The 25,681-nt window shown below is 36.9% G+C and overlaps 2 protein-coding genes across 7 annotated transcripts in view; one reads left to right on the top strand and one right to left on the bottom strand.

The window, feature by feature from the left end:
• Positions 1-25,681, top strand: part of UTRN (utrophin) — a 1,623,662-nt gene that overhangs the window by 1,141,346 nt on the left and 456,635 nt on the right. The gene's annotated exons all lie outside the window — the stretch shown is intronic.
• EPM2A (EPM2A glucan phosphatase, laforin) overlaps positions 1-25,681 on the bottom strand; it is a 113,745-nt gene that overhangs the window by 83,039 nt on the left and 5,025 nt on the right. For 2 of the 6 annotated variants that reach the window (XM_049695386.1, XM_049695387.1), the window contains exon 1: positions 2,402-2,637. The exons of 3 other annotated variants lie outside the window; for them this stretch is intronic. In XM_049695386.1, the coding sequence (XP_049551343.1) occupies positions 2,402-2,409 (8 nt within the window). In that variant the 5' untranslated portion in view covers positions 2,410-2,637. Of the gene's footprint in view, positions 1-2,401; positions 2,638-24,050; positions 24,190-25,681 lie in introns of those variants that run through there. One more of the 6 variants, XM_049695389.1, reaches the window with a different exon arrangement.

The following is a 25,681-nucleotide window of genomic DNA, read 5'->3' as shown; positions in this document are numbered from 1 at the left end:
TTGCTCCACTACACTCCATATAGATCTTCAGATTTCTGTTACAGTCCTTACTTGATTGAAAGCCTTTTTTTTTTTTCCCTCTGCTAGAATATGTCTCTTAAATGCAAGACCTGTGATTTTTCATCTTTGTTTCCCAGCACTTATTGCAATTCCAGGTGGATAACTAAGCCTCAGAATTGTGTTAGATGAGTTGAATAAATGAATCAATACTGATTATGATTTCTTAGGGGTTGTTTTTCCTAATTGAGTTAGGGAAAGTAAAGAGATCCTTTCTCAAAGGCTAAAACCAAAATAAGGTTTTAAATAATACTAAAATTCGAGGTTTAATGATATTAATATATTTGTATTTTCATGGCATTTTTTTCCTTTGTAATAGCAGACTACCTAGAAGAGTTACTTTTTTAAGTTTGACTTGGATTATGTCCCTCTACATTGCCCACACCTAATTAGTTTGATCCACTAATGAATTCTAAGTACATCTCTCTGAGAAATAATAAAACCTCTTCAACCACAATCAAAAGACAACATTATCAAGTGAAAATTTCAGATTCAGATTACTAAACAGATTAAGTAAAGACAGAAGTCTGTGAAAAAAAGTATACACACCTCAGGGGTAAAGGACTTCTAATAAATTTTTTATGGGATACTCCTTCATTGCAAATAAAATGTGAAATGTCACCAAAAAATAATAAAGATAAATAAACTAATGACAAAATCTTGTTAATATTTTTAATACAAAATATTTATCACTTCCATTTACAAAGAATGTTCCTATATATTAACTCAATTCTTCCTCATAATTATTCTGAACTAGTAAATTTTAAAGCAACACTTTAAACCGATGTCTTTTGCACCACATTCAGAATTTGCACAACCTCAAAATTCAGTAGGTGATGTATAGAATAGTTCTGAATCTAAGATCATGGAAATAACAGTGTTAACTCCCAAATATAATTTTCTGTATACGGGAGCCTGAATTATTCTAGTTCTGGATAATGACTTTCACACTCATCAAATAGATTTTTAGTGATTGCAGTCAATAAAGGAGGTAGTAAATTGGTAATTTATGGCAAAAGACACAAATGTAAATGCTATATTAACCTTTCCAAAGGTACAAATCTACAAATATAGCATACAGAAATTTTGGCAATAGCAGATCAGATGATGATCTATTATTTCTCCTAGAAATAGCATAGAGTCTTTTACAACTACACTGAAAAAGGAAATGATTTCAAAGTAACCATTCCTCTGATTCTCTATGGTTTAATTAGCTAAAATTCGGAATAAAGCTCTATGTTAATGTGACATTATGATTTAACATTTAAAAACATGAAGGTCATAGAATTGAAAATGTTAAGCTTCTCATTCTGTTGTATACTGGCTGTACTACAGACCTCAACTAGCTGGATACTGGCCAATGATCCCACCATTCAGAGCAGAAAACTGAGAAAATGTTCTACATACTGAAACTCAAATTGGTGATCATCTTGGAATAATGAAACACTTTAAGGAGCTTACGAGTATGGAAGCACCGGCACCAACACTGGTGCCAAGACAAAGCCACCTCTCACGCCCAGCAGCGACCCACACGGCTAGTCAGACCTGACCTGCCAGCCAAGCCCATCTCTTGCACAGAAAGCTGAAATCTCCTCAGGCTTCTTTCATCTCATTAAGCTATCCATCTCTGGCTTTCTACAAATCACAATTTATAAATCTTTTTCTCATTCACTCTCATGTCCCAAACACTCATGAGTATTATCTTTACACAAAGAAACATAATTAATGAAGTATAAAATCTGCACAATATGCATTTCACTACCCTAAACTCCCCACCACAAAATGTTATACTGGTTTAAACTAATGCTTTATCCAGCTTATTATTTTGTCTCTACAGGAGCACAAAGGAACATTTAGTTGTTCTACCACTTTTTGAAAAAAAAACTTTCCATAGCATCTCTCCCTCCCCACTGTGTGAGCATGCGACAACATTTTCTTTAATTTTCCCTAAAACGAGAACCCCATTCTGCTTCTGGGGACATGAATAAGTCATCTAAAAGCAGCAAGGATTTTCATTTCAGCTCCCATTCAGCTCTCTGGCAAATGATGGAGGGTCAGGTACTGGGGAAGATGGGATGAGAAACTGCAGTAATATCTATTCCTGTACTATTTTAGTCTGGCACAACTTATTTTGGACATATGGTAGACCGTGGTTTGGTCCAAGAGCAGAGGAAAAAATGCTGTTTATTCTGATTTAAATACCATTCTTATTGATGTTCTCGAAACTTTGGGTCGTTTTAGCTGAAGCAACACATTAAATAAATGCTCTGAAGAAAAAGAAGGTGGGAAGAGGATTAAGAGAATGTTAAAAGAAAGAACCATTTGGAACAGAGTCTCAACTCACTTCTCCATTTTTTCTCATTTTTCTCCATCAGTTCCCTTCTCACTGATCATGCAGAGATATCCCAGATATTACACAGCCACCGTGAACTTCTTCTCAGCTATGAAGTCCCAGAGCTCAGAGTTTATATACAGGATATTAAAACTCACTCACCAAATCTCCATGCCCTGCCTAGCAGAGGTGATGTAATCTAATCTGGAAGGAAAAGTGCTAAATCATGACAGCAGCCTTCTAGCCCAGTGTTTCTCACAGGCTAGCAGTGTGTGAGCTTAACCTCTCTGGGTCCCACTTTCTCCATCAAAAAATAAGGAAGGGGCTTCCCTGGCGGCGCAGTGGTTGGGAGTCCGCCTGCCGATTTGGGGGACATGGGTTCGTGGCCCGGTCCGGGAAGATCCCACATGCCGCGGAGTGGCTGGGCCCGTGAGCCATGGCCAATGAGTCTGTGCGTCCGGGGCCTGTGCTCCGCAGCGGGAGAGGCCACAGCAGTGAGAGGCCCGCGTACCGCAAAAAATAAAAATAAAAAAATAAGGAGGATTAATTTGATGATGTTATGGTTCAACATAGATTCAGGTTTCCTTGGATGGTTTCAGGTGATCAAGGAACACTAAAATTAAACCTATTGTAATTTTTAGTGAGTAGCATTTTTCATTCAACAGTAATAAACTATTGTCAAAATGAATACTTCTCTTGACCATTTAATGAGTCACTCTTCAAAGTTTTATTTATACTTGTCTTTCATAAGTATTTCATTAAGCTATCTCATGTAACTCTCTACCAGGTACCAGTTTATATTCCCTTTTTAATGATTCCTTTGATAGTTTGAGCATAGCAGGCATAGTCAAACCCAGTCTTCACCAAGGCGTAGCACAGTCAGAGTAGAAGCACAAGTAGAAATGGGCAATGCAAGTAATTTTCAAGAGTTTGCAGCATGGTCTAGAATATACTGGAACATTGGTATAGTTTGGGGTCAGTGTATGGAATAGTCCAATATTACATAAAACTGATGCCTCTGTGAACATAAACTGTCTTTAAGATCAAGAAATTTCATCTTAGTAAAAATGGAAAGGCAGAGGTAATTCAGCTGCCAGAACTGCTGGCTATCTTAAAGTTATACCTACTACCTTGTTCTAGACACCTTACAAACTAGTCCTCACAACAACCCTGGTGTGGTTGTTAATCATCCCTTTTTAGAAAGAAAGAAACAAACTCATGAGGTTAAGTAATTCATGTAAGGTTATACAACAAGTCTATGGCAGAACCTGGAGTCTAATCTGGGTTTACCTTATTGCAAACATTTGTTCTTTATACTATGGTGTCCCTCTATATTGCCTTCCAAATAGATGTTTTTATCTTGAATACAGATAACAGTGAAGTAGCTCTAGGGTAAGTTTTTCTACCCAAAGGCAAATGATAACCTTCTTTAATAATTTAGAATGTAAAGAACAATTTGATGAATTAAATAAATATTGGAAGAGATTTGCTATTGGTATCAGTTGAATTGTGTCCCCAGAATTCACAGGTTGAAGCCCTAATCAATTCCCAGTTCTTCAGCGTGACCTTATTTGCAGAGTCTTTACAGTGGTAATAAAGTTAAAATGAGGCCATTGCGGTGGACTCTATTCCAATATGATGGGTATCCTCATAAAAAGAGGAAATTTGGACAGAGAGACACATAGAGAGAAGGTGATGTGAAGACACAGGGAGGAGAAAACCACCTGCAAGCTGAGGAGAGAGATCTAGAACAGATCTTTCCCTCATGGACCTCAGAAGAAACAAATCCTGCTGACACTTTGGTTTTGGACTTCTAACCTCCAGAACTGTGAAATAATAAATTTCTGTTGTTTAACCCATCCAGTCTGTGATAGTTTGTTATGGCAGCCCTAGCAAACTAATGCATTATCTTAAAAACATAAAGTTGCATGTTGATTTGCTAATCTTCTTAAATTATAATAATAGATTATTTAAGGATCAGAAATTTTAACACGTCAATTCTACTCTAACACAATCTTTGTAGTGGCATGAAAGGTAATATGAAATGAAGACAAATTACAGTTTTTGCAGAGGGATAAAAGTGGAGTAAGAAATAGTGATAATTTGAATGTTGAATTTATGGCTATTAAAATCTAAGACTAGGATGCCTAATCCAGAGTGTAAATGAGTGGAAACAGAATTTAATGCCAGTTTATAATTAGTTAGGAATCTTCAGCATGAAAGAAGCTATTACCAAATAAAATAACCTAATTTTAACAAGAAAGATATAGGTTAGACTATACATATATGTGTGTGTCTGTGTGTGTATACACATATATACATATATACACACATACATAAATATATTAGAAATAAATTAAATAACAAAATCAGGAATTGCCATTTCACAAAATTTTTAATAATATGCTATAAAAATATCTAACAGTAAACTTTTAAAAATCAGTCAGAAACTTCTCCTGCCTATAAAAGCAACAACTAGAAAAATGGCAAAATATATGAAACAATGGTTTTGAGATGTTGAACAAAAGGCAGTGCAGGAGTGAAATCTCTGAGAAAAGAAAAACAAAGTGAACAGTATGAATGCCACAGATTTCTGCCTATAGAGAATTTCTGAACCATGACACAGGGATGGAATCCCAAAGAGAACCCAACAGTGTCACTGATCGAGGAACCAGAAATACAAATTTGGGAGAATGAAGTAACTAAAATTTGTAGGGTCAAATTCTAGAGATGAGAAAGCCATACAAAGAGGTCCATAAATCTTCATAAAGGTCTCAGGCTTCCCTGGTGGCACAATGGTTAAGAATCTGCCTGCCAATGAAGGGGACACAGGTTCGATCCCTGGCCCGGGAAGATCCCACATGCCGTAGAGCAACTAAGCCCCTGCGCCACAACTACTGAGCCTGCGCTCTAGAGCCCACGAGCCACAACTACTGAGCCCGAGTGCTACAACTACTGAAGCCTGCGTGCCTAGAGCCCGTGCTCTGCAACAAGAGAAGCCACCGCAGTGAGAAGCCCGCGCGCCTCATCGAAGAGTAGCCCCCGCTCACCTCAACTAGAGAAAGCCCGTGTGCAGCAACAAAGACCCAACACAGCCAAAAATAAAAACAAATAAATTAATTAATTTTTTAAAATCTTCATAAAGGTCTCTTAGATTCTTTGGTTTCATGTCTATCTGTGGATGCATAAGTTGATATTTGACAGAGCCATACAAAGAACAAATGACAAGAAAAGAACAATTTCTGAAAATTGTAAGCCAAAGAATTGGCAGAGCTCACACAGAACTGGGAAACATTTGAGTTTCCACCAGATAGAGTGGGAAGATCTTGTTTAATATGTGAAGCATCCAGCAGAGAACACAGAAGGATCATTGCTTAGTAGTGGGTCTAAACTAGCCCTACAGTAAAAGCTACTGAAATTATGCTCTTATAAACCTTCAAAATAAACCTCAGAAGGAACAATAACTTAACTGCTATAAAAAAAAATCCCAAACTTTCTTTGAAACAATGTAAAACTACAATGTCTACAATCCAAACAAAAATCAAGAGATATATAAAAGTTGATTTCCTATATACCATCAATGAACAATTGAAATTTAAAACTGAAAAAATTTTAAATACACCATTAAAAATAGCACCCCCCCCCCATTTAAAAAAACTTACGTATAAATCTAATGAAACATGTACAGGATCTGTATATGGAAACTACAAAACACTGATAAAAGAAATCAAAGACCTAATTAAATGGAGATATATTCCATGTTCACAGATTGAAAAACTCAATAGTATTAATATGTCAATTCTTCTGAACTTGATCTATAGATTCAATGCAACCGTAATCAAAATTACAGCAAGCCATTTTGTAGATTCAACAAATCGATTCTAAAACGTATACGAAAAGGCAAAAGACCAAGAAAAGCCAACATGATACTGAAGAGGAACAAACTTGGGGAACACACACTACACTATTTCAAGATTAGTATTAAGCTACAGTAATCCACACGGTGTGTCACTGGTGCGAGAATAGACACAGGTTAGTGGAACCAAATAAAGAGCCAAGAAATAGACCTATGCAAATCTAGTCAACCTATTTTTGATTAAGGCAATTCAAAATAGACAGAACAGTATTTTCAACAAATGGTGCTAGAAAAATTGGACACCTATACGTGGAAAAAAAAAAAGACCTAGATACAGACTTTACACCACACATAAAAAGTAACACAAAATGGATTACAGACCTACATATAAAATGCAAAATTACAAAACTTCTAGAAGATAACATATGAGAAAATCTAGATGACCTTGGATTTGGGGAAGAGTTGTTTATTCAAAATCACAAGCACAATCCATGAAAGAAAAACATGGTAAATGGGACTCTATTAAAATTAAAAGTTTTACGTTATAAAAGACACTGTTGAGAGAATAAAAAGACAAGTCATAGACTGGGAGGAAATGTTTGCAAATAACATATCTCTTAAGAGTTTGTATCTGAGATACACAAAGAATTCTTAAAAATCAGTAATAAGAAAACAAACAACCGAACTAAAAACTAAAGAACTGAGCAGACATCCAATTAAAGAAGTTACACAGATGGCAAATAAGTATATACAAAGATGCTCAACATAATTTATTTTTAGAGCACTGCAAATTAAAGCAGCCACGACACACCTATTAGAATAGTTAAAACCCCCAAAATGAACAAAACCACCTGATGAGAATGTGGAGCAACAGGAACTCTCATTTATTGCTGGTGGGAATGAAAAATGCTATGGCCACTTTGGATGATGGTTTGGCAGTTTATTACAACGATAAATATAGTCGTATCATATGATCCAGCAAATCCACTCCTAGGTATTTATCCAACTGATTTGAAAACTTCAGGTTTATGTAAAAACTTGCACATCAATTGCAAACTATTATATATAGAATGGATAAACGACAAGGTCCTATTTTATGGAACAGGGAACTATCAATATATTCAATAATTCAATATCCTGTAATAAACCATAATGGAAAATAATATGAAAAAGAATATATATATATATATCCATATATATATATATATATATATATATATAGCTGAATCACTTTGCTGTATACCAGAAACTAACACAGCATTTTAAATCAACTATAGTTCAATTTTTAAAAATGTGAAAGAAAAGACACCAAAAAAAAAAAAAAACTTGCACATCAATGTTTATAGCAGCTTTATTCATAATCACCAACCCTGGAAGCAACCAAGATATCCTTCAATAAGACAATGGGTAAACAAACTATGATGCATCCACAAAATGGAATATTATGCAGCAATAAAACAAATCATCTAACAAGCCACAGAAAGACATGGGTAGATCCTAAATGCATATTACTAAGTGAAAGAAGCCACTCTGAAAAGCCTACACACTGAATGATTCTAATTATTTGACATTCTGGAAGAAGCAAAACTATAGAGATGGTAAACAGATCAGTGGCTACCAGAAGTTTGAGGACGGGGGAGGCTTGAATAGACAAAAGACAAGGGAATTTTGAAACTATTTTATATGATATTATAATGGTGGATGATATACAACTGTGCATTTGTCAAAACCCATAAAACTTTATATTACAAACTGTATATCTGTTCCCCATATATACACATACATATTTCTTTGTTCTGTTGGCTAAGAGGGCCTACAAGCAGCAATACCCCAGAAGCAAGGAGCGTACTCAGTGCCCAGATCTTGGTTTCTAATACCATTCTTCAATAAAACAAACCGGAGCTCTTTGGAAAAATGGTTTAGCATGAGGGCAGGAAATACAAAAGATGAGCCTGGAGTACTTTGCAGTACCAGAAAGTAAGGAAGTGCTCAAGTTGAACAAACAAAGAAACAAACCACATACACAATGATGCGAGCAGCTCAAAGAGCCACTAGAGCCACTGAAACAGCTCTCAGTGGCCAAAGCTGGATCAAACTGAGCAACAAAATAAATAAAATACTAGAGGTGGGGGTAGCGGATGGATGGGAGAGTGGGCAAAATGGATGAAGGGGGTCAAAATTCCAGTTCTAAAATAAACAAGTCATGGGGATGTAATGTACAGCATGGTGACTATAGTTAATGATACCATATTGCATATCTGAAAGTTACTAAGAGAGCAGATCTTAAAAGCTCTCATCACAAGATAAATAAATTTTGTAACTATGTATGGTGACAAATGTTAACTAGACTTACTGTGGTGATCATTTTGCAATATATACAAATATTGAATCATTATATTGTATACGTGAAACTAATATAATGTTAAATGTCAACTGTCCCTCAATAAAAAAATAAATACTAAGATTATAACCCAAAGTATAAAATAAATATCTATGAATCCATACCAAAATCAAAGGGATTGAATAAATAAATAATTGGAGGAGACAAATCCTGCATGCAGATGGATCCCAAATAATTTATGAGGATAGCCCATCCTTAAGGGGGTGGAGCATAACTCCTCACTTCTAAACTGTAGGTTGTGCATAATGAATTCTTTCCGAAGAGTACAGTATTGAAAGAGAGGGGGAAAGAGTAACTTTACAGGGGAGAAGATTAATAGACAACTTACCTCAGCCAGGTGATCAAGGTGAATATCAACAGTGGTAAATCATGTTCAAAGTATGTACCCTTGATATGATGTGATAAGAAAGGCAATTTACCTCTATGATCTTCTTCCCAAAAGCCCACAACCCCAGTCTAATCATGAGAAAAACACCATAAAAATTCCAGTTGAGGAGCATTCTACAAAATACTTGATGAGTTCCTTAAAACTGTCAAGGTCATCTCAAAAACAACTGAAATCTGAGAAACCAACACAGCCATGATGACTAAAACATAATGTGGTATTGTGGATAGGATCCTGGAAGAGGAAAGGTATGTTTAAAAAAAAAAATCTGAATGAAGTATAGACCCTAGTTAATAATGATGTATCAACACTGGTTAATTAATTTTGACAGGTATACTATACTAATATAAAACGTTAACAATAGAAGAGTGGGTGGGGAGTGTATGGGAACTCTGCCCTATCTTTGCAACTTTTCTGTAAAGCTAAAACCATTCCAAATACAGTTAACATTTTAAAAATACATGCAGTATGGTCCAAAATGTGTAAAAATAAAATCCACAAATAAAGCTCCATTATATTAGGGGGAAAGGCATGAAAAGAAGCAGAGAAGTATTATTAATAACCAACAGGAAAATTAGTCAGTAGAAATCAGACCCAAATATAAAACAAATATAAGGGGACTAGAAGATATGGACTCTAGCTATAATTTCAATGTGGCCAAGAATTTAAAGAAAAACATAAACTAAATAAGAACAAAAGGAAAATATGCAAAAGAGTATGAATGAAACTTTCAGAGAAGAAAAATACAATATCTGAAAAAAAATTTCACTGGATGAGGTTAATAGCAGATTGTAGATTAGACCCTGCAGAAAGCCTCGGGTCTCTTCATCTATGTAAGAGGCAATTGAATTTCTTCCTCCTCACAGCGTAGTTGGGGAGAACAAAGGGTAATTTAGTTGAAAGCACCTAAGAAGTAATTAGCACATGATAGTACTTAAGAAAAACTTTGATCTTTCTGTTTGTGCTTCACTCATTCAACCAATATTTATTGAGCAGCTACTATGTGCCAATTACAATTGCAGGATATAAACGAGTGAATAAAGCAGACATAGTCCCTACCCTCATAGAGCTCACAGTCTGGTGGGAAGGTATACATTAAACAAATAAATATTGTAGTTGATATCTTTTGTTTAAAATATAGCAGACATTGTTAACTGCCTCCCTAAAATCATTTCTCCTTATTCTTGGTAAATAGAATCCTAATTTTCCTCAGGGCAGCAATGTGCTAGGCTAAATAATGTACTTTTCCAGTCTCTTCTGCAGTAGAGGTAGCCCAGCACAACCGTTCTGTCCAATTCTAAACATGAAAAGAAGTATTGGCATACCTCAGAGACACTGCCAATTCAGTTCCAGACTATCAAAATAAAGTAAATATCACAATAAATCAAATCACATGAATTTTTTTATTGTCCAGTGCATATAAAGTTATGTTTACCCTATGTTGTAGTCTATTAAGTGTGCAATTAGTATTATATCTTAAAAAACAATTTAAATACCTTAACTTAAAAATACTTTATTGCTAAAAAATGCTGACCATCATCTGTGTCTTCAGCGAGTCATAATCTTTGTGCTGGTGGAGGGTCTTGCCTCGATGAGGATGGCTGCTGACTGATCAGGGCGGTGGTTGCTGAAGGCTGGGGTGACTGTGGCAATTTCTTAAAATAAGACAACAGTGAAATTTCTCACATCAATTGACTCTTCCTTTCATGAACAATTTTTCTGTAGCATACAGTGCTGTTTGATAGCATTTTACCCATAACAGAACTTCTTTCAAAATTGGAGCCAATCCTCTCAAGCCCTGCTGCTGCTTTATCAATTAAGTTTATGTAATATTCTAAATCTTTTGTTGTCAGTTCAACAATCTTCACCAGGAGCAGATTCTATCTCAGGAAACCACTTTCTTTGTTTATCCATAAGAAATAACTCCTCATCGTGAAAGTTTTAACATGAGATTGCAGCAATTCAGTCACATCTTCAGGTTCCACTTCTAATTCTAGTTCTCTTGTTATTTCCACCACATTTGCATTTACTTCCTCCACTGAAGTCTTGAACCCTTCAAAGTCATCCACAGGGTTTGGAATCAACTTCTTCCAAACTGCTGTTAATGTTGATATTTTTACCTCTTCCCATGAATCACAAATGTTCTTAATGGCATCTAGAGTGGTGAATCCTTCCCAGAAGGTTTGCAATTGACTTTGCCCAGATCCATCAGACGAATCACTATCTACAGTAGCTATAGCCTTGTGAATTGTATTTCTTAAATAATAAGACTTGAAAGTCAAAATTACTCCTTGATCCATAGGCTACAGAATGGATGTTGTGTTTGCAAGCATGAAAACATTAATCTCATTTTACATCGCCATTGGAGCTCTTGGGTAACCAAGGTGCATTGTCAATGAGCAGTAATATTTTGAAAGAAATCTTTTTTTCTGAGCAGTATGTCTCAAGAGTGGGCTTAATATATTCCATAAACTATGTTGTAAACAAATGTGCTGTCATCCAGGGTTTCTTGTTCCATCTATAGAGCACAGGCAGAGTCATTTTAGCATAATTCTTAAGGTCCCTAGGATTTTCAGAATGGTAAATGAGCATTGGCTTCAATTTCAAGTCACCTGCTGCAATACCCCTAGCAAAGGAGTCAGTCTGTCTTTTGAAGATTTGAAGCCAGGCATTGACTTCTCCTCTCTAGCTATGAAAGTCCTAGACGGCATCTTCTTCCAATAGAAGGCTACACTGAAAATCTGATTTAGTGTAGCCACCTTCATTAATTATCTTCCTAGGTCTCTGGATAACTTGCTGCATCTTCTCCATCAGCACTTGTTGCTCACCTTGCACTTTTACGTGATGGAGGTGGCGTATTTCTTCAAATCTCATGAACCAACTTCTGCTAACTTCAAACTTTTCTTCTGCAGCTTCCTCACCTCTCTCAGTCTTCACTGAAGTGAAGAGAGTGAGGGCCTTTCTCTGGATTAGGCTTTGGCTTAAAGGAATATTGTGGCTGGTTTGATTTATCCAAACCACAAAAACTTTCTTTGTTTCAGCAATAAGGCTCTTTCGCTATCTTATAATGCATGTGTTCACTGGAGTAGCATTTTTCATTTCCTTCAAGAACTTTTCCTTTGCATTCACAACCTGACTAACTGATGCAAGAGGCCTAGCTTTTGGCCTGTCTTGGCTTTCAACATGGCCTCCTCATTAAGTTTAATCATTTCTAGCTTTTGATTTAAAATGAGAAATGTGTCTCTTCCTTTTATTGGAATGCTTCCAGGCCATTGTAGGGTTAGTAACTGGCTTAATTTCAATACTGCTGTGTCCCAAGGAATAGGGAGGCCTGAGAGGGTTAAGGTAGGGGAGGATGGCCAGGTCGGTGGAACAGAACACAAACATTTATCCATTAAGCATTAAGTTTGCTGTCTTATATGGGCACTGTCAGTGGCACCCTAAAACAATTACAATAGTAATATCAAAGATGACTGACTACAGGTCACCAGAAAAAATATAATGATAATGAAAAAGTTTGAAATATTGCAAGAATTACCAAAATGTGACACAGAGACACGAAGTGAGCAAATGCTGTTGAAAAATGGCACCTAAAGACTTACTCAACACAAGGTTGCCACAAACCTTCAATTTAAGAAAAAAAAATGTAATATCTGCAAAGCTCAATAAAGTGAAGTACAATAAAACAAGGTATACCTGTATGTATGTTGAGGGGTGGGGAGAATCCTGGCAAAGTTAATGTTTTCTAGATAAATGGGGATAGGATACCCACGGCTGACATTTCCATCCTTCCCACTCCTCCCATGTTCCACTGAATGCATATGTGATGATTAGAGCAGCAGCTGCTGCCTTGAGGGAAAAGCCAAGAAAATGCAATAACACCTCACCTGACATCCATGAGCTATGGCCCATTTCCACTGCCACCCACCAATGAACTTTTTACAGCAGAAAAACAAACCCTTATTTTTTAAAGCAAGGGCTTGTTGTGTGTTCTGTTAACCTGTGGCCCACTGCATTCCAATCTGCCTCTGAAACAGTACATGCTTTCTGGGGTGGCGGGGGGGAGGGGCAGTTCCTCCTCCCAACTCCAGGAAGTGTTTGTTGTTGGAAATGCTCATCACTGTACTCCCACTTCCTTGGCAAGAGTGATTGGTTCCAACAAGGTGAATTTCAGTCTTTCCCCCAGACTTTTCTAACTAGAGCTGGCAGGGAAGATTATATTTTTCTTCTCTGGTTCTAAGTATGTAAGCCCGGAGCTCTGTGTGGGGAATCTAGCTTGACAGAGTCAGTTAGCTTCAGAAAATGAAGTTCCTGAGTAAGGCAAATGCACAGGGAAGAGAGAGAAGACTAGAGGGCAGGTGAGGAAAGAGGTTGGACCCCATGCTTCTTTAATTTGGTTATATGAGTTAATAATATTTCTTTTATAGGCATGTTCATACTCAGTTTCTATTACTTGCAATCAATGTCCAAGCCAACATAACTAATGCAATTTTAAACTATAATAAGAGATATAAGGAAAGAAATAGGTGCTGTGAGAAAGAATAAGAAGGTAGTTAGGGAAGACTTATAAGAGGAGATGTAACAAATAGAGAGATGCCAACTTGGAAAAGAGTTGAAGGAAAGGTTTCCCACCTGCCTCCTTCCACCCCACCTTACCCCTAACATGAAACAAGTGTGCTGTAAACACAGTAAAGAATGGCTTTCCTGGAAAGGGCCCTAGTGTGGGTATAGGGGCTAGATATCTGAACAGAACAGATCTTGAGACATCTATGGACCCAATACATACCTGAAGATGAGAGAAAAAGGCAACACCATTCAGGAATAAAACAGACTGAAATATCTCTTCCTATAGTCAAGTTTTTGTTTGTTCTGTTTCTTTACTTTGTTAATGATAAGGACCTGGAGCCTGCTAGATCCTCAACCATTAACCCTAAGTGAAGAAACCTTCCCTCCACAAAATCTGCCAGATTACATGGTAGCGCATGAGTGTCCTCCCATTTAGAGAAGATTTTGGATAAACATAAGCAACTTCAACAGGGAACCAGCACAGCTGCCTGTACAAATCAACATAACCTTTATTCATAAAAATGAATGGTCACCTAGGGATTACCAGATACTTGAGGAAAACCCTTAGCATTAAAAAAAAATTGACTACAGAGAGGGAAAAAAAAGTTAATGCAAGACAAAAACAACTTTTAATCAATTCTATTTGATGTCCTCAGAAAGATTCAAGTATAAATTATCCATACAAGAAGAACAATCAGCTCTGGAAAAAAAGAAATCAGAGAATAACAGAAAAAAAGGTGGGAGATTAAAAATACAATTGCCAAAAATTTCAAAAATATAGTGTAGGAAGTAAATGATGGAATGGTTAGTATTAAAAACCAAACAGTGATCTGGAAACACAGCCAGGGAAATCTATTCAAACAAAAGATGGAAAATACAGGAGAAAAGTTAAGAGATACTCACATAAAAGCAGAAGGTACAATATATGGCTAACAGACATTTCAGACAAACGAAGAGAGAAAACAGAGAGGAGGAAATAAAGGAATAATAGAAAATTTCCGTGAGTTGAAAAAAACAATTCCTGGAATCAAAACAACCAACCAATTGTCAAGTCACAAGAACAACAACAAAAACAAACTCAGATACCTCCTGGTAAAATAGTGTAAGGAGAAGTGTTAAAACTTCAAAAGAGGAAAAAAAGTGCCTACAAGGAAATGGGCTTAGTTTGACATCAGAAATATCAGCTACAACAGGTGCTAGAAGGTACTGTGGCAGTTCCTTCAAAGGGAAAATTATTTTGAGACTGGAATACCAGATGACTAATCAAGTGTGAAATCAAAAGAAAGACCTTTTCAGGCATTTAAAGACTCAGAGGGCTTCCCTGGTGGCGCAGTGGTTGAGAGTCCGCCTGCTGATGCAGGGGACACGGGTTCATGCCCTGGTCTGGGAAGATCCCACATGCCATGGAGCGGCTGGGCCCGTGAGCCATGGACACTGAGCCTGCACGTCCGGAGCCTGTGCTCCGCAACGGAAGAGGCCACAACAGTGAGAGGCCTGCGTACAGCAAAATAAATAAATAAATAAATAAATAAATAAATAAATAAAGACTCAGATATTTTATCACCCACTTACTGTTTCTTCAAAATTATTTGAGGGAAGATGTTCAAGATGGCAGAGGAATAAGACGTGGAGATCACCTTCCTCCCCACAAATACAACAGAAATATATCTATATGTGGAACAACTCCTACAGAACACCTACTGAACGCTGGAAGAAGACCTCAGACTTCCCAAAAGGCAAAAAAACTCCCCAAGTACCTGGGAAGGGCAAAAGAAAAAAGAAAAACCAGAGACAAAAGAATAGGGATGGGACCTGCACCTCTGGGAGGGAGCCGTGCAGGAGGAAAACTTTCCACACACTAGGAAACCGCTTCACTGGTGGAGATGGGGGGAGGGGGAAGCCCCGCATTCCATACCCCTCCCTCCCCCCAGCCTGAGTGAGCCAGAGCCCCCTAATCAGCTGCTACTTTAACCCTGTCCTGCCTGAGCAAAGAACAGATGCCCTCAGGCGACCTACACCAGAGGCAGGGCCAAATCCAAAGCTGAACCCCAGGAGCTGTGTGAACAAAGAAGAGAAAGGGAAATCTCTCCCAGCAGCCTCAGGAGCAGCAGATTAAACCTCCACAGTCAACTTGATGTACCCTGCATCTGTGGAATACCTGAATAGACAACAAATCATCCCAAAACTGAGGTGGTGGACTTTGGGAGCAACTGTAGACTTAACCTTGCTTTCTGCATCTAATTTGTTTCTGATTTTATGTTTATCATAGTTTAGCATGTAGAATTTATTACCATTGGTAGATTTGTTTATTGATTTGGTTGCTCTCTTCCTTTTTTTTATATATATATTTTTTCCTTTTTTCCTTTTTTGTGAGTGTGTATGTGTATACTTCTTTGTGTGATTTTGTCTGTATACCTTTGCTTTTACCATTTGTCCTAGGGTTCTGTCTGTCCGTCGTTTTTTTGTTGTTGCTTTTTTTTTTAGTATACTTTTTAGCGCTTGTTATCACTGGTGGATATGTTTTTTGGTTTTGTTCTTTCTTTCTTTCTTATTCTTTTTATTACTTCTTAATATTTTTAAAATAATTTTAAAGTTTAATAATTTTTTTCTTTTAATAACCTTATTTTATTTATTTACTCTTTCTTTCTTTCTTCTTTTCTCCCTTTTCTTCTGAGCCATGTGGTCAACAGGGTCTTGGTGCTCTGGGTGGGTGTCCCAGGCCTGTGCCTCAGAGGTGGAAGAGCCGAGTTCAGGACACTGGTCCACCAGAGACCTCCAGGCTCCACGTAATATCAAACGGCGAAAGCTCTCCCAGATATCTCCATCTCAATGCTAAGACCCAGCTCCACCCAACGACGAGCAAGCTACAGTGCTGGACACCCTATGCCAAACAATTAGCAAGACAGGAACACAACCCCACCCATTAGCAGAGAGGCTGCCTAAAATCATAGTAAGGTCACAGGCACCCCAAAACACACCACCGGACATGGTCCTGCCCATCAGAAAGACCAGATCCAGCCTCATTCACCAGAACACAGGCACCAGTCCCCTCCACCAGGAAGCCTACACAACACAACATTAGCCACTGGGGGCAGAAACCAAAAACAACAGGAACTACGAACCTGCAGCCTGCAAAAAGGAGACCCCAAACACAGTAAGTGAAGCAAAATGAGAAGACAGAGAAACACACAGCAGATTAAGAAGCAAGGTAAAAACCCATCACAACAAACAAATGAAGAAAGAGGCAGTTTACCTGAAAAAGAATTCAGAGTAATGATAATAAAGATGATCCAACAGCTTGGAAATAGAATAAAGAAAATACAAGAAACGTTTAAAAAGGACCTAGAAGAACTAAAGAGCAAACAAACAATGATGAACAAACACAATAAGTGAATTTAAAAATTCTCTAGAACGAATCAATAGCAGAATAACTGAGGCAGAAAAACGGATAAGTGACCTGGAACATAAAATAGTGGAAATAACCACCACAGAGCAGAATAAAGAAAAAAGAATGAAAAGAATTGAGGACAGTCTCAGAGACGTCTGGGACCACATTAAGCACGCCAACATTTGAATTATAGGGGTCCCAGAAGAAGAAGAGAAAAAGAAAGGGACTGAGAAAATATCTGAAGAGATTATAGTTCAAAACTTCCCTAATATGGGAAAGGATAATCAAGGCCAGGAAGCACAGAGAGTCCCATAGAGGATAAATCCAAGAAGAAATATGTCACAACACATTAATCAAACTATCAAAAATTAAATACAAAGAAAAAATATTAAAAGCAGCAAGAGAAAAACAACAAATAACATACAAGGGAATCCCCATAAAATTAACAGCTGATCTTTCAGCAGAAACTCTGCAAGCCAGAAGGGAGTGGCAGGACATATTTAAAGTGAGGAAAGGGAAAAACCTACAGCCAAGATTACTCTACCCAGCAAGGATCTCAATCAGATTTGACGGAGAAATTAAAAGCTTTACAGACAAGCAAAAGCTTAGATAATTCAGCACCACCAAACGAGCTTTAAAACAAACGCTAAAGGAACTTCTCCAGGCAGGAAACACAAGAGAAGGAAAAGACCTACAATAACAAACCGAAAACAATTAAGAAAATGGTAATAGGAACATACATATCAATAATTACCTTAAATGTAAATGGATTAAATGCACCCACCAAAAGACACAGACTGGCTCAATGGACACAAAAACAAGACCCGTATATATGCTATCTACAAGAGACCCACTTAAGACCTAGGGACACATACAGACTGAAAGTGAGGGGATGGAAAAAGATATTCCACGAAAATGGAAATCAAAAGAGAGCTGGAGTAGCAATTCTCATAGCAGATAAAATAGACTTTAAAACCAAGACTATTACAAGAGGCAAAGAAGGACACTACATAAGGAACAAGGGATCAATCCAAGAAGGAGATATAACAATTGTAAATATTATACATCCAACACAGGAGCACCTCAATACATAAGGCAAACGCTAACAGCCATAAAAGGGGAAATCGACAGTAACACAATTATAGTAGGGGACTTTAACACCCCACTTTCACCAATGGACAGATCATCAAAAATGAAAATAAATAAGGAAACACAAGCTTTAAATGATACATAAAACAAGATGGACTTAATTGATACTTATAGGACATTCCATCCAAAAACAACAGAATACACTTTCTTCTCAAGTGCTTGTGGAACATTCACCAGGATAGATCATATCTTGGGTCACAAATCAAGCCTTAATAAATTTAAGAAAATTGAAATCGTATCAAATATCTTTTCCAACCACAATGCTATGAAACTAGATATCAATTACAGGAATATATCTGTAAAAAATACAAACACATGGAGGCTAAACAATACACTACTAAATGCTCAAGAGCTCACTTAAGAAATCAAAGAGGAAATCAAAAAATACCTAGAAACAAATGACAACAAAAACATGATAACCCTAATCCTATGGGATGCAGCAAAAGCAGTTCTAAGCAGAAAGTTTATAGCAATACAATCTTACCTCAAGAAACAAGAAACATCTAAAATAAACAACCTAACTTTACACCTAAAGCAATTAGAGAAAGAAGAACAAAAATACCCAAAGTTAGCAGAGGGAAAGAAATCATAAAGATCAGAGCAGAAATAAATGAAAAAGAAATGAAGGAAACAATAGCAAAGATCAATAAAATTAAAAGCTGGTTCTCTGAGAAGAGAAACAGAATTGATAAACCATTAGCCAGACTCATCAAGAAAAAGGGAGAAGACTCAAATCAATAAAATTAGAAATGAAAAAGGAGAAATAACAAGTGACATAGCCGAAATACAAAGGATCATGAGAGATTACTACAAGCAACTCTATGCCAATAAAATGCACAACCTGGAAGAAACCGACACATTCTTAGAAAAGCACAACCTGCCAAGCCTGAACCAGGAAGAAATAGAAAATATAAACAGACCAATCACAAGCACTGAAATTGAGACTGTGATCAAAAATCTTCCAACAAACAAAAGCCCAGGACCAGATGGCTTCACAGGCGAATTCTATCAAATATTTAGAGAAGAGCTAACACCTATCCTTCTCAAACTCTTCCAAAATATAGCAGAGGGAGGAAGACTCCCAAACTCATTCTAATAGGCCACCATCATCCTGATACCAAAACCAAAGATGTCACAAAGAAAGAAAACTACAGGCCAATATCACTAATGAGCATAGATGCAAAAATCCTCAACCAAATACAAATAAACAGAATCCAACAGCACATTAAAAGGATCATACACCATGATCAAGTGGGGTTTATCCCAGGAATGCAAGGATTCTTCAATATACACAAATCAATCAATGTGATAAACCATATTAACAAATTGAAGGAGAAAAACAATATGATGATCTCAATAGATGCAGAAAAAGCTTTTGACAAAATTCAAAACCCATTTATGATAAAAAGCCTACAGGGAGTAGGCATAAAGGGAATTTCCCTCAACATAATAAAGGCCATATATGACAAACCCACAGTCAACATCATTTTCAAAGGTAAAAAACTGAAACCATTTCCTCTAAGATCAGAACAAGACAAGGTTGTCCACAACACTACTATTACTCAACATAGTTTTGGAAGTCTTAGCCACAGCAGTCAGAGAAGAAAAAGAAATAAAAGGAATCCAAATTGGAAAAGAAGAAGTAAAGCTGTCACTGTTTGAAGATGACATGATACTATACATAGAGAATCCTAAAGATGCCACCAGAAAACTACTAGAGCTAATCAATGAATTTGGTAAAGTAGCAGGATACAAAATTAATGCACAGAAATCTCTGGCATTACTACACACTAATGATGAAAAATCAGAAAGAGAAATTAAGGAAACACTCCCATTTACCATTGCAACAAAAAGAATAAAATACCTAGGAATAAACCTACCTAAGGAGACAAAAGACCTGTATGTAGAAAAGTACAGGACACTGCTGAAAGAAATTAAAGATGATATAAATAGATGGAGAGATATACCATGTTCTTGGATTGGAAGAATCAACATTGTGAAAATGACTATCCTACCCAAAGCAATCTACAGATTCAATGCAATCCCTATCAAACCACCACTGGCATTTTTCACAGAACTAGAACAAAAAATTTCACAATTTGTATGGAAACACAAAAGACCCCAAAAGGCCAAAGCAATCTTGAGAAAGAAAAATGGAGCTGGAGGAATCAGGCTTCTGGACTTCAGACAATACTACAAAGCTACAGTAATCAAGACAGTATGGTACTGGCACAAAAACAGAAATATAGATCAGTGGAACAGGATAGAAAGCCCAGAGATAAACCCATGCACATATGGTTACCTTATTTTTGATAAAGGAGGCAAGAACATACAATGGAGAAAAGACAGCCTCTTCAATAAATTGTTCTGGGAAAACTGGACAGCTACATGTAAAAGAATGAAATTAGAACACTCCCTAATACCATACAGAAAAATAAACTCAAAATGGATTAATGACCTAAATTTGAGGACAGACACTATAAAACTCTTAGAGGTAAACAAAGCCAGAACACACTATGATATAAATCACAGCAAGATGCTTTTTGACCCACCTCCTAGAGAAATGGAAATAAAAACAAAAATAAACAAATGGGACCTAATGAAATTTAAAAGCTTTTGCACAGCAAAGCAAAACATAAACAAGATGGAAAGACAACGCTCAGAATGGGAGAAAATATTTGCAAATGAAGTAATGACAAAGGATTAATCTCCAAAATTTACAAGCAGTTCATGCAGCTCAATATCAAAAAAACAAACAACCCAATCCAAAAATGGGTAGAAGACCTAAATAGACATTTCTCCAAAGAAGATATACAGATTGCTAACAAACACATGAAACTCAACATCACTAATCATTAGAGAAATGCAAATCAAAAGTAAAATGAGGTATCACCTTACACCAGTCAGAATGGCCATCATCAAAAAGTCTACAAACAATAAATGCTGGAGATGGTGTCGAGAAAAGGGAACCTTCTTGCACTGTTGGTGGGAAGGTAAATTGATACAGCCACTATGGAGAACACTATGGACGTTCCTTAAAAAAACTAAGAATAGAATTACCATGTGAGCCAGCAATCCCACTACTGGGCATCCCACTGAGAAAACTCTTCAGAAAGAGTCATGTACCACAATGTTCATTGCAGCTCTATTTACAATAGCCAGGACACGGAATCAACATATGTTTCCACCAACAGATGAATGGATAAAGAAGATGTGGCACATATATACAATGGAATATTACTCAGCCATAAAAAGAAATGAAATTGAGTTACTTGTAGTTAGGTGGATGGAGCTAGAGTCTGTCATACAGAGTGAAGTAAGTTAGAAATAAAAACCAAATACCATATGCTAACACATATACATGGAATCTAAAAAACAAACAAACAAAAAAAAAACGGTTATGAAGAACCTAGGGGCAGAACAGGAATAAAGATGCAGACGTAGAGAATGGACTTGAGGGCACAGGTAGTGGGAAGGGTAAGCTGGGATGAAGTGAGAGAGTGGCACGGACATATGTACACTACCAAATGTAAAACAGATAGCTAGTGGGAAGCAGCTGCATAGCACAGGGAGATCAGCTCAGTGCTTTGTGACCACCTAGAGGGCTGGGATAGGGAGGGTGGGAGGGAGAGGCAAGAGGGAGGAGATATGGGGATATATGTATGTGTACACCTGATTCACTATGTTATAAAGCAGAAACTAACACACCATTGTAAAGCAATTATACTCCAATAAAGATGTTACAAAAAATGGTAATAGGAACATACATATCGATAATTACCTTAAATGTTAATGGATTAAATGCTCCAACCAAAAGATACAGGTTTGCTGAATGGATACAAAAACAAGACCCATATATATGCTGTCTACAAGAGACCCACTTCAAACCTAGGAACACATACAGACTGAAAGTGAGGGGATGGAAAAAGATATTCCATGCAAATGGAAATCAAAAGAAAGCTGGAGTAGCAATACTCATATCAGATAAAATACATGTTAAAATAAGGAATGTTACAAGAGACAAGGAAGGACACTACAAAATGATCAAGGGATCAATCCAAGAAGAAGATATAACAATTATAAATATATATGCATACGACATAGGAGCACCTCAACACATAAGGCAATTGCTAACAGCTATAAAAGAGGAAATAGACAGTAACACAGTAATAGTGGGGGACTTTAACACCTCACTTACACCAATGGACAGATCATCCAAAATGAAAATACATAAGGAAACAGAAGCTTTAAATGACACAATAGACCAGATAGATTTAATTGTTATTTATAGGACATTCCATCCAAAAGCAGCAGATTACATTTTCTTCTCAAGTGCGCACGGAACATTCTCCAGGATAGATCGCTTCTTGGGTCACAATCAAGCCTCAGTAAATTTAAGAGAATTGAAATCATATCAAGCATCTTTTCTGACCACAACGCTATGAGATTAGAAGCGAATTACAGGGAAAAAAACATAAAAAACACAAACACATGGAGGCTAAACAATACGTTACTAGATAACCTAGAGATCACTGAAGAAATCAAGAGGAAATCAAAAAATACCTAGAGACAAATGACAATGAAAACACGACGTTCCAAAACCTATGGAATGCAGCAAAAGCAGTTCTAAGAGGGAAGTTTATAGCTATACAAACCTACCTCAAGAAACAAGAAAAATCTCAAGTAAATAATCTAACCTTACACCTAAAGGAACTAGAGAAAGAAGAACAAACAAAACCCAAAGTTATCAGAAGGAAAGAAATCATAAAATCAGAGCAGAAATAAATGAAATAGAAACAAAGAAAACAATAGCAAAGATCAATAAAACTGAAAGTTTGTTCTTTGAGAAGATAAACAAAATTGATAAATCATTAGCCAGACTCATCAAGAAAAAGAGAGAGAGGACTCAAATCAATAAAATTAGAAATGAAAAGGACAAGTAACAACTGACATAGCAGAAATATAAAGGATCATGAGAGATTACTACAAGCAACTCTATGCCAATAAAATGGACAACCTGGAAGAAATGGACACATTCTTAGAAAGGTATAACCTTCCAAGACTGAACCAGGAAGAAACAGAAAATATGAACAGACCAAGCACAAGTAATGAAATTGCAACTGTGATTAAAAATCTTCCAACAAGGGCTTCCCTTGTGGTATAGTGGTTGAGAGTCCGCCTGCCGATGCAGGGGACGCAGGTTTGTGCCTCGGCCCGGGAAGATCCCACATGCTGTGGAGTGGCTGGGCCTGTGACCCGTGGCCGCTGAGCCTGCGCGTCCAGAGCCTGTGCTCCGCAACGGGAGAGGCCACAGCAGTGAGAGGCCCGCGTACTGCAAAAAAAAAAAAAAAAAAAATCTTCCAACAAAAAAAAGTCCGGGACCAGATGGCTTCACAGGTGAATTCTACCAAACATTTAGAGAAGAGCTAACATCCATCCTTCTCAAACTCTTCCAAAAAATTGCAGAGGAAGGAACACTCTCAAACTCATTCTACAAGGCCACCATCACCCTGATACAAAAACCAGATAAAGAAAAAGAAATTTTCTTTTTTCTACAAAAAAATAAAGACAAAAAGAAATTTTCTTTTTTTCTACAAAAAAAAGAAAATTACAGACCAATATCACTGATGAATATAGATGCAAAAATCCTCAACAAAATACTAGCAAACAGAATCCAACAACACATTAAAAGGATCATACACCACGATCAAGTGAGATTTATCCCAGGGATGCAATATATGCAAATTCAATATATGCAAATCAATCAATGTGATCAATCAATGTGATACACTATATTAATAAACTGAAGAAGAAAAACCATATGATCATCTCAATAGATGCTGAAAAGCTTTTCACAAAATTCAACGCCCATTTATGATAAAAACTCTCCAGAAAGTGGGCATAGAGGGAACCTACCTCAACATAATAAAGGCCATATATGACAAACCCACAGCAAACATCATTCGCAGTGATGAAAAACTGAAAGCATTTCCTCTAAGATCAGGAACAAGACAAGGATGTCCACTCTCACCAAAATTATTCAGCATAGTTTTGGAAGTCCTAGCCACGGCTGTAAGAGAAGAAAAAGAAACAAAAGGAATACAAATTGGAAAAGAAGAAGTAAAACTGTCACTGTTTGCAGATGACATGATACTATACACAGAGAATCCTAAAGACTCTACCAGAAAACTACTAGAGCTAATCAATGAATTTGGTAAAGTAGCAGGATACAAAATTAATGCACAGAATCTCTTGTATTCCTATACACTAATAATGAAAAATCTGAAAGAGAAATTCTGAAAACACTCCCATTTACCTCTGCAACAAAAAGAATAAAATACCTAGGAATAAACCTACCTAGGGAGACAAAAGACCTGTATGCAGAAAACTATAAGACACTGATGAAAGAAATTAAAGATGATACCAACAGATGGAGAGATATACCGTGTTCTTGGATTGGAAGAATCAATATTGTGAAAATGACTATACTACCCAAAGCAATCTGCAGATACAATGCAATCCCTATCAACTTACCAATGGCAGTTTTTAAGGAACTAGAAAACATCATCTTAAAATTTGTATGGAGACACAAAAGACCCTGAATAGCCAAAGCAGTCTTGAGGGAAAAACACGGAGCTGGAGGAATCAGACTCCCCGACTTCAGACTATACTACAAAGCTACAGTAAGCAATATGGTACTGGCACAAAAACAGAAACATAGATCAATGGAACAAGATAGAAAGCCCAGAGATAAACCCACGCACCTATGGTCAACTAATCTATGACAAAGGAGGCAAAGATATACAATGGAGAAGACAGTCTCTTTAATAAGTGGTGATGGGAAAACTGGACAGCTACATGTAAAAGAATGTAATTAGAACACTCCCTAACACCATACACAAAAATAAACTCAAAATGGATTTGAGACCTAAATGTAAGACCAGACACTATAAAACTCTTAGAGGAAAACATAGGAAGAACACTCTTTGACATAAATCACAGCAAGATCTTTTTTGATCCACCTCCTAGAGTAATAGAAGTAAAAACAAAAATAAACAAATGGGACCTAATGAAACTTCAAAGCCTTTTCACAGCAAAGGAAACCATAAACGAGACCAAAAGACAGCCCTCAGAATGGGAGAAAATATTTGCAAACGAATCAATGGACAAAGGATTAATCTCAAAAATATATAAACAGCTCATGCAGCTCAATATTAAAGAAACAAACAACCCAATCCAAAACTGGGCAGAAGACCTAAATAGACATTTCTCCAAAGAAGACATACAGATGGCCAAGAAGCACATGAAAAGCTGCTCAACATCACTAATTATTAGAGAAATGCAAATCAAAACTACAATGAGGTATCAGCTCACACCAGTTAGAATGGGCATCATCAGAAAATCTACAAACAACAAATGCTGGAGAGGGTGTGGAGAAAAGGGAACCCTCTTGCACTGTTTGTGGGAATGTAAATTGATACAGCCACTATGGAGAACAGTGTGGAGGTTCCTTAAAAAACTAAAACTAGAATTACCATATGATCCAG

This window comes from Orcinus orca, chromosome 12 (genome assembly GCF_937001465.1).
Source record: "Orcinus orca chromosome 12, mOrcOrc1.1, whole genome shotgun sequence".
NCBI classification, from domain to species: Eukaryota; Metazoa; Chordata; class Mammalia; order Artiodactyla; family Delphinidae; genus Orcinus; species Orcinus orca.
Note: the sequence above shows the minus strand (reverse complement) of the source record. Positions and strands in the feature narration are given on the sequence as shown.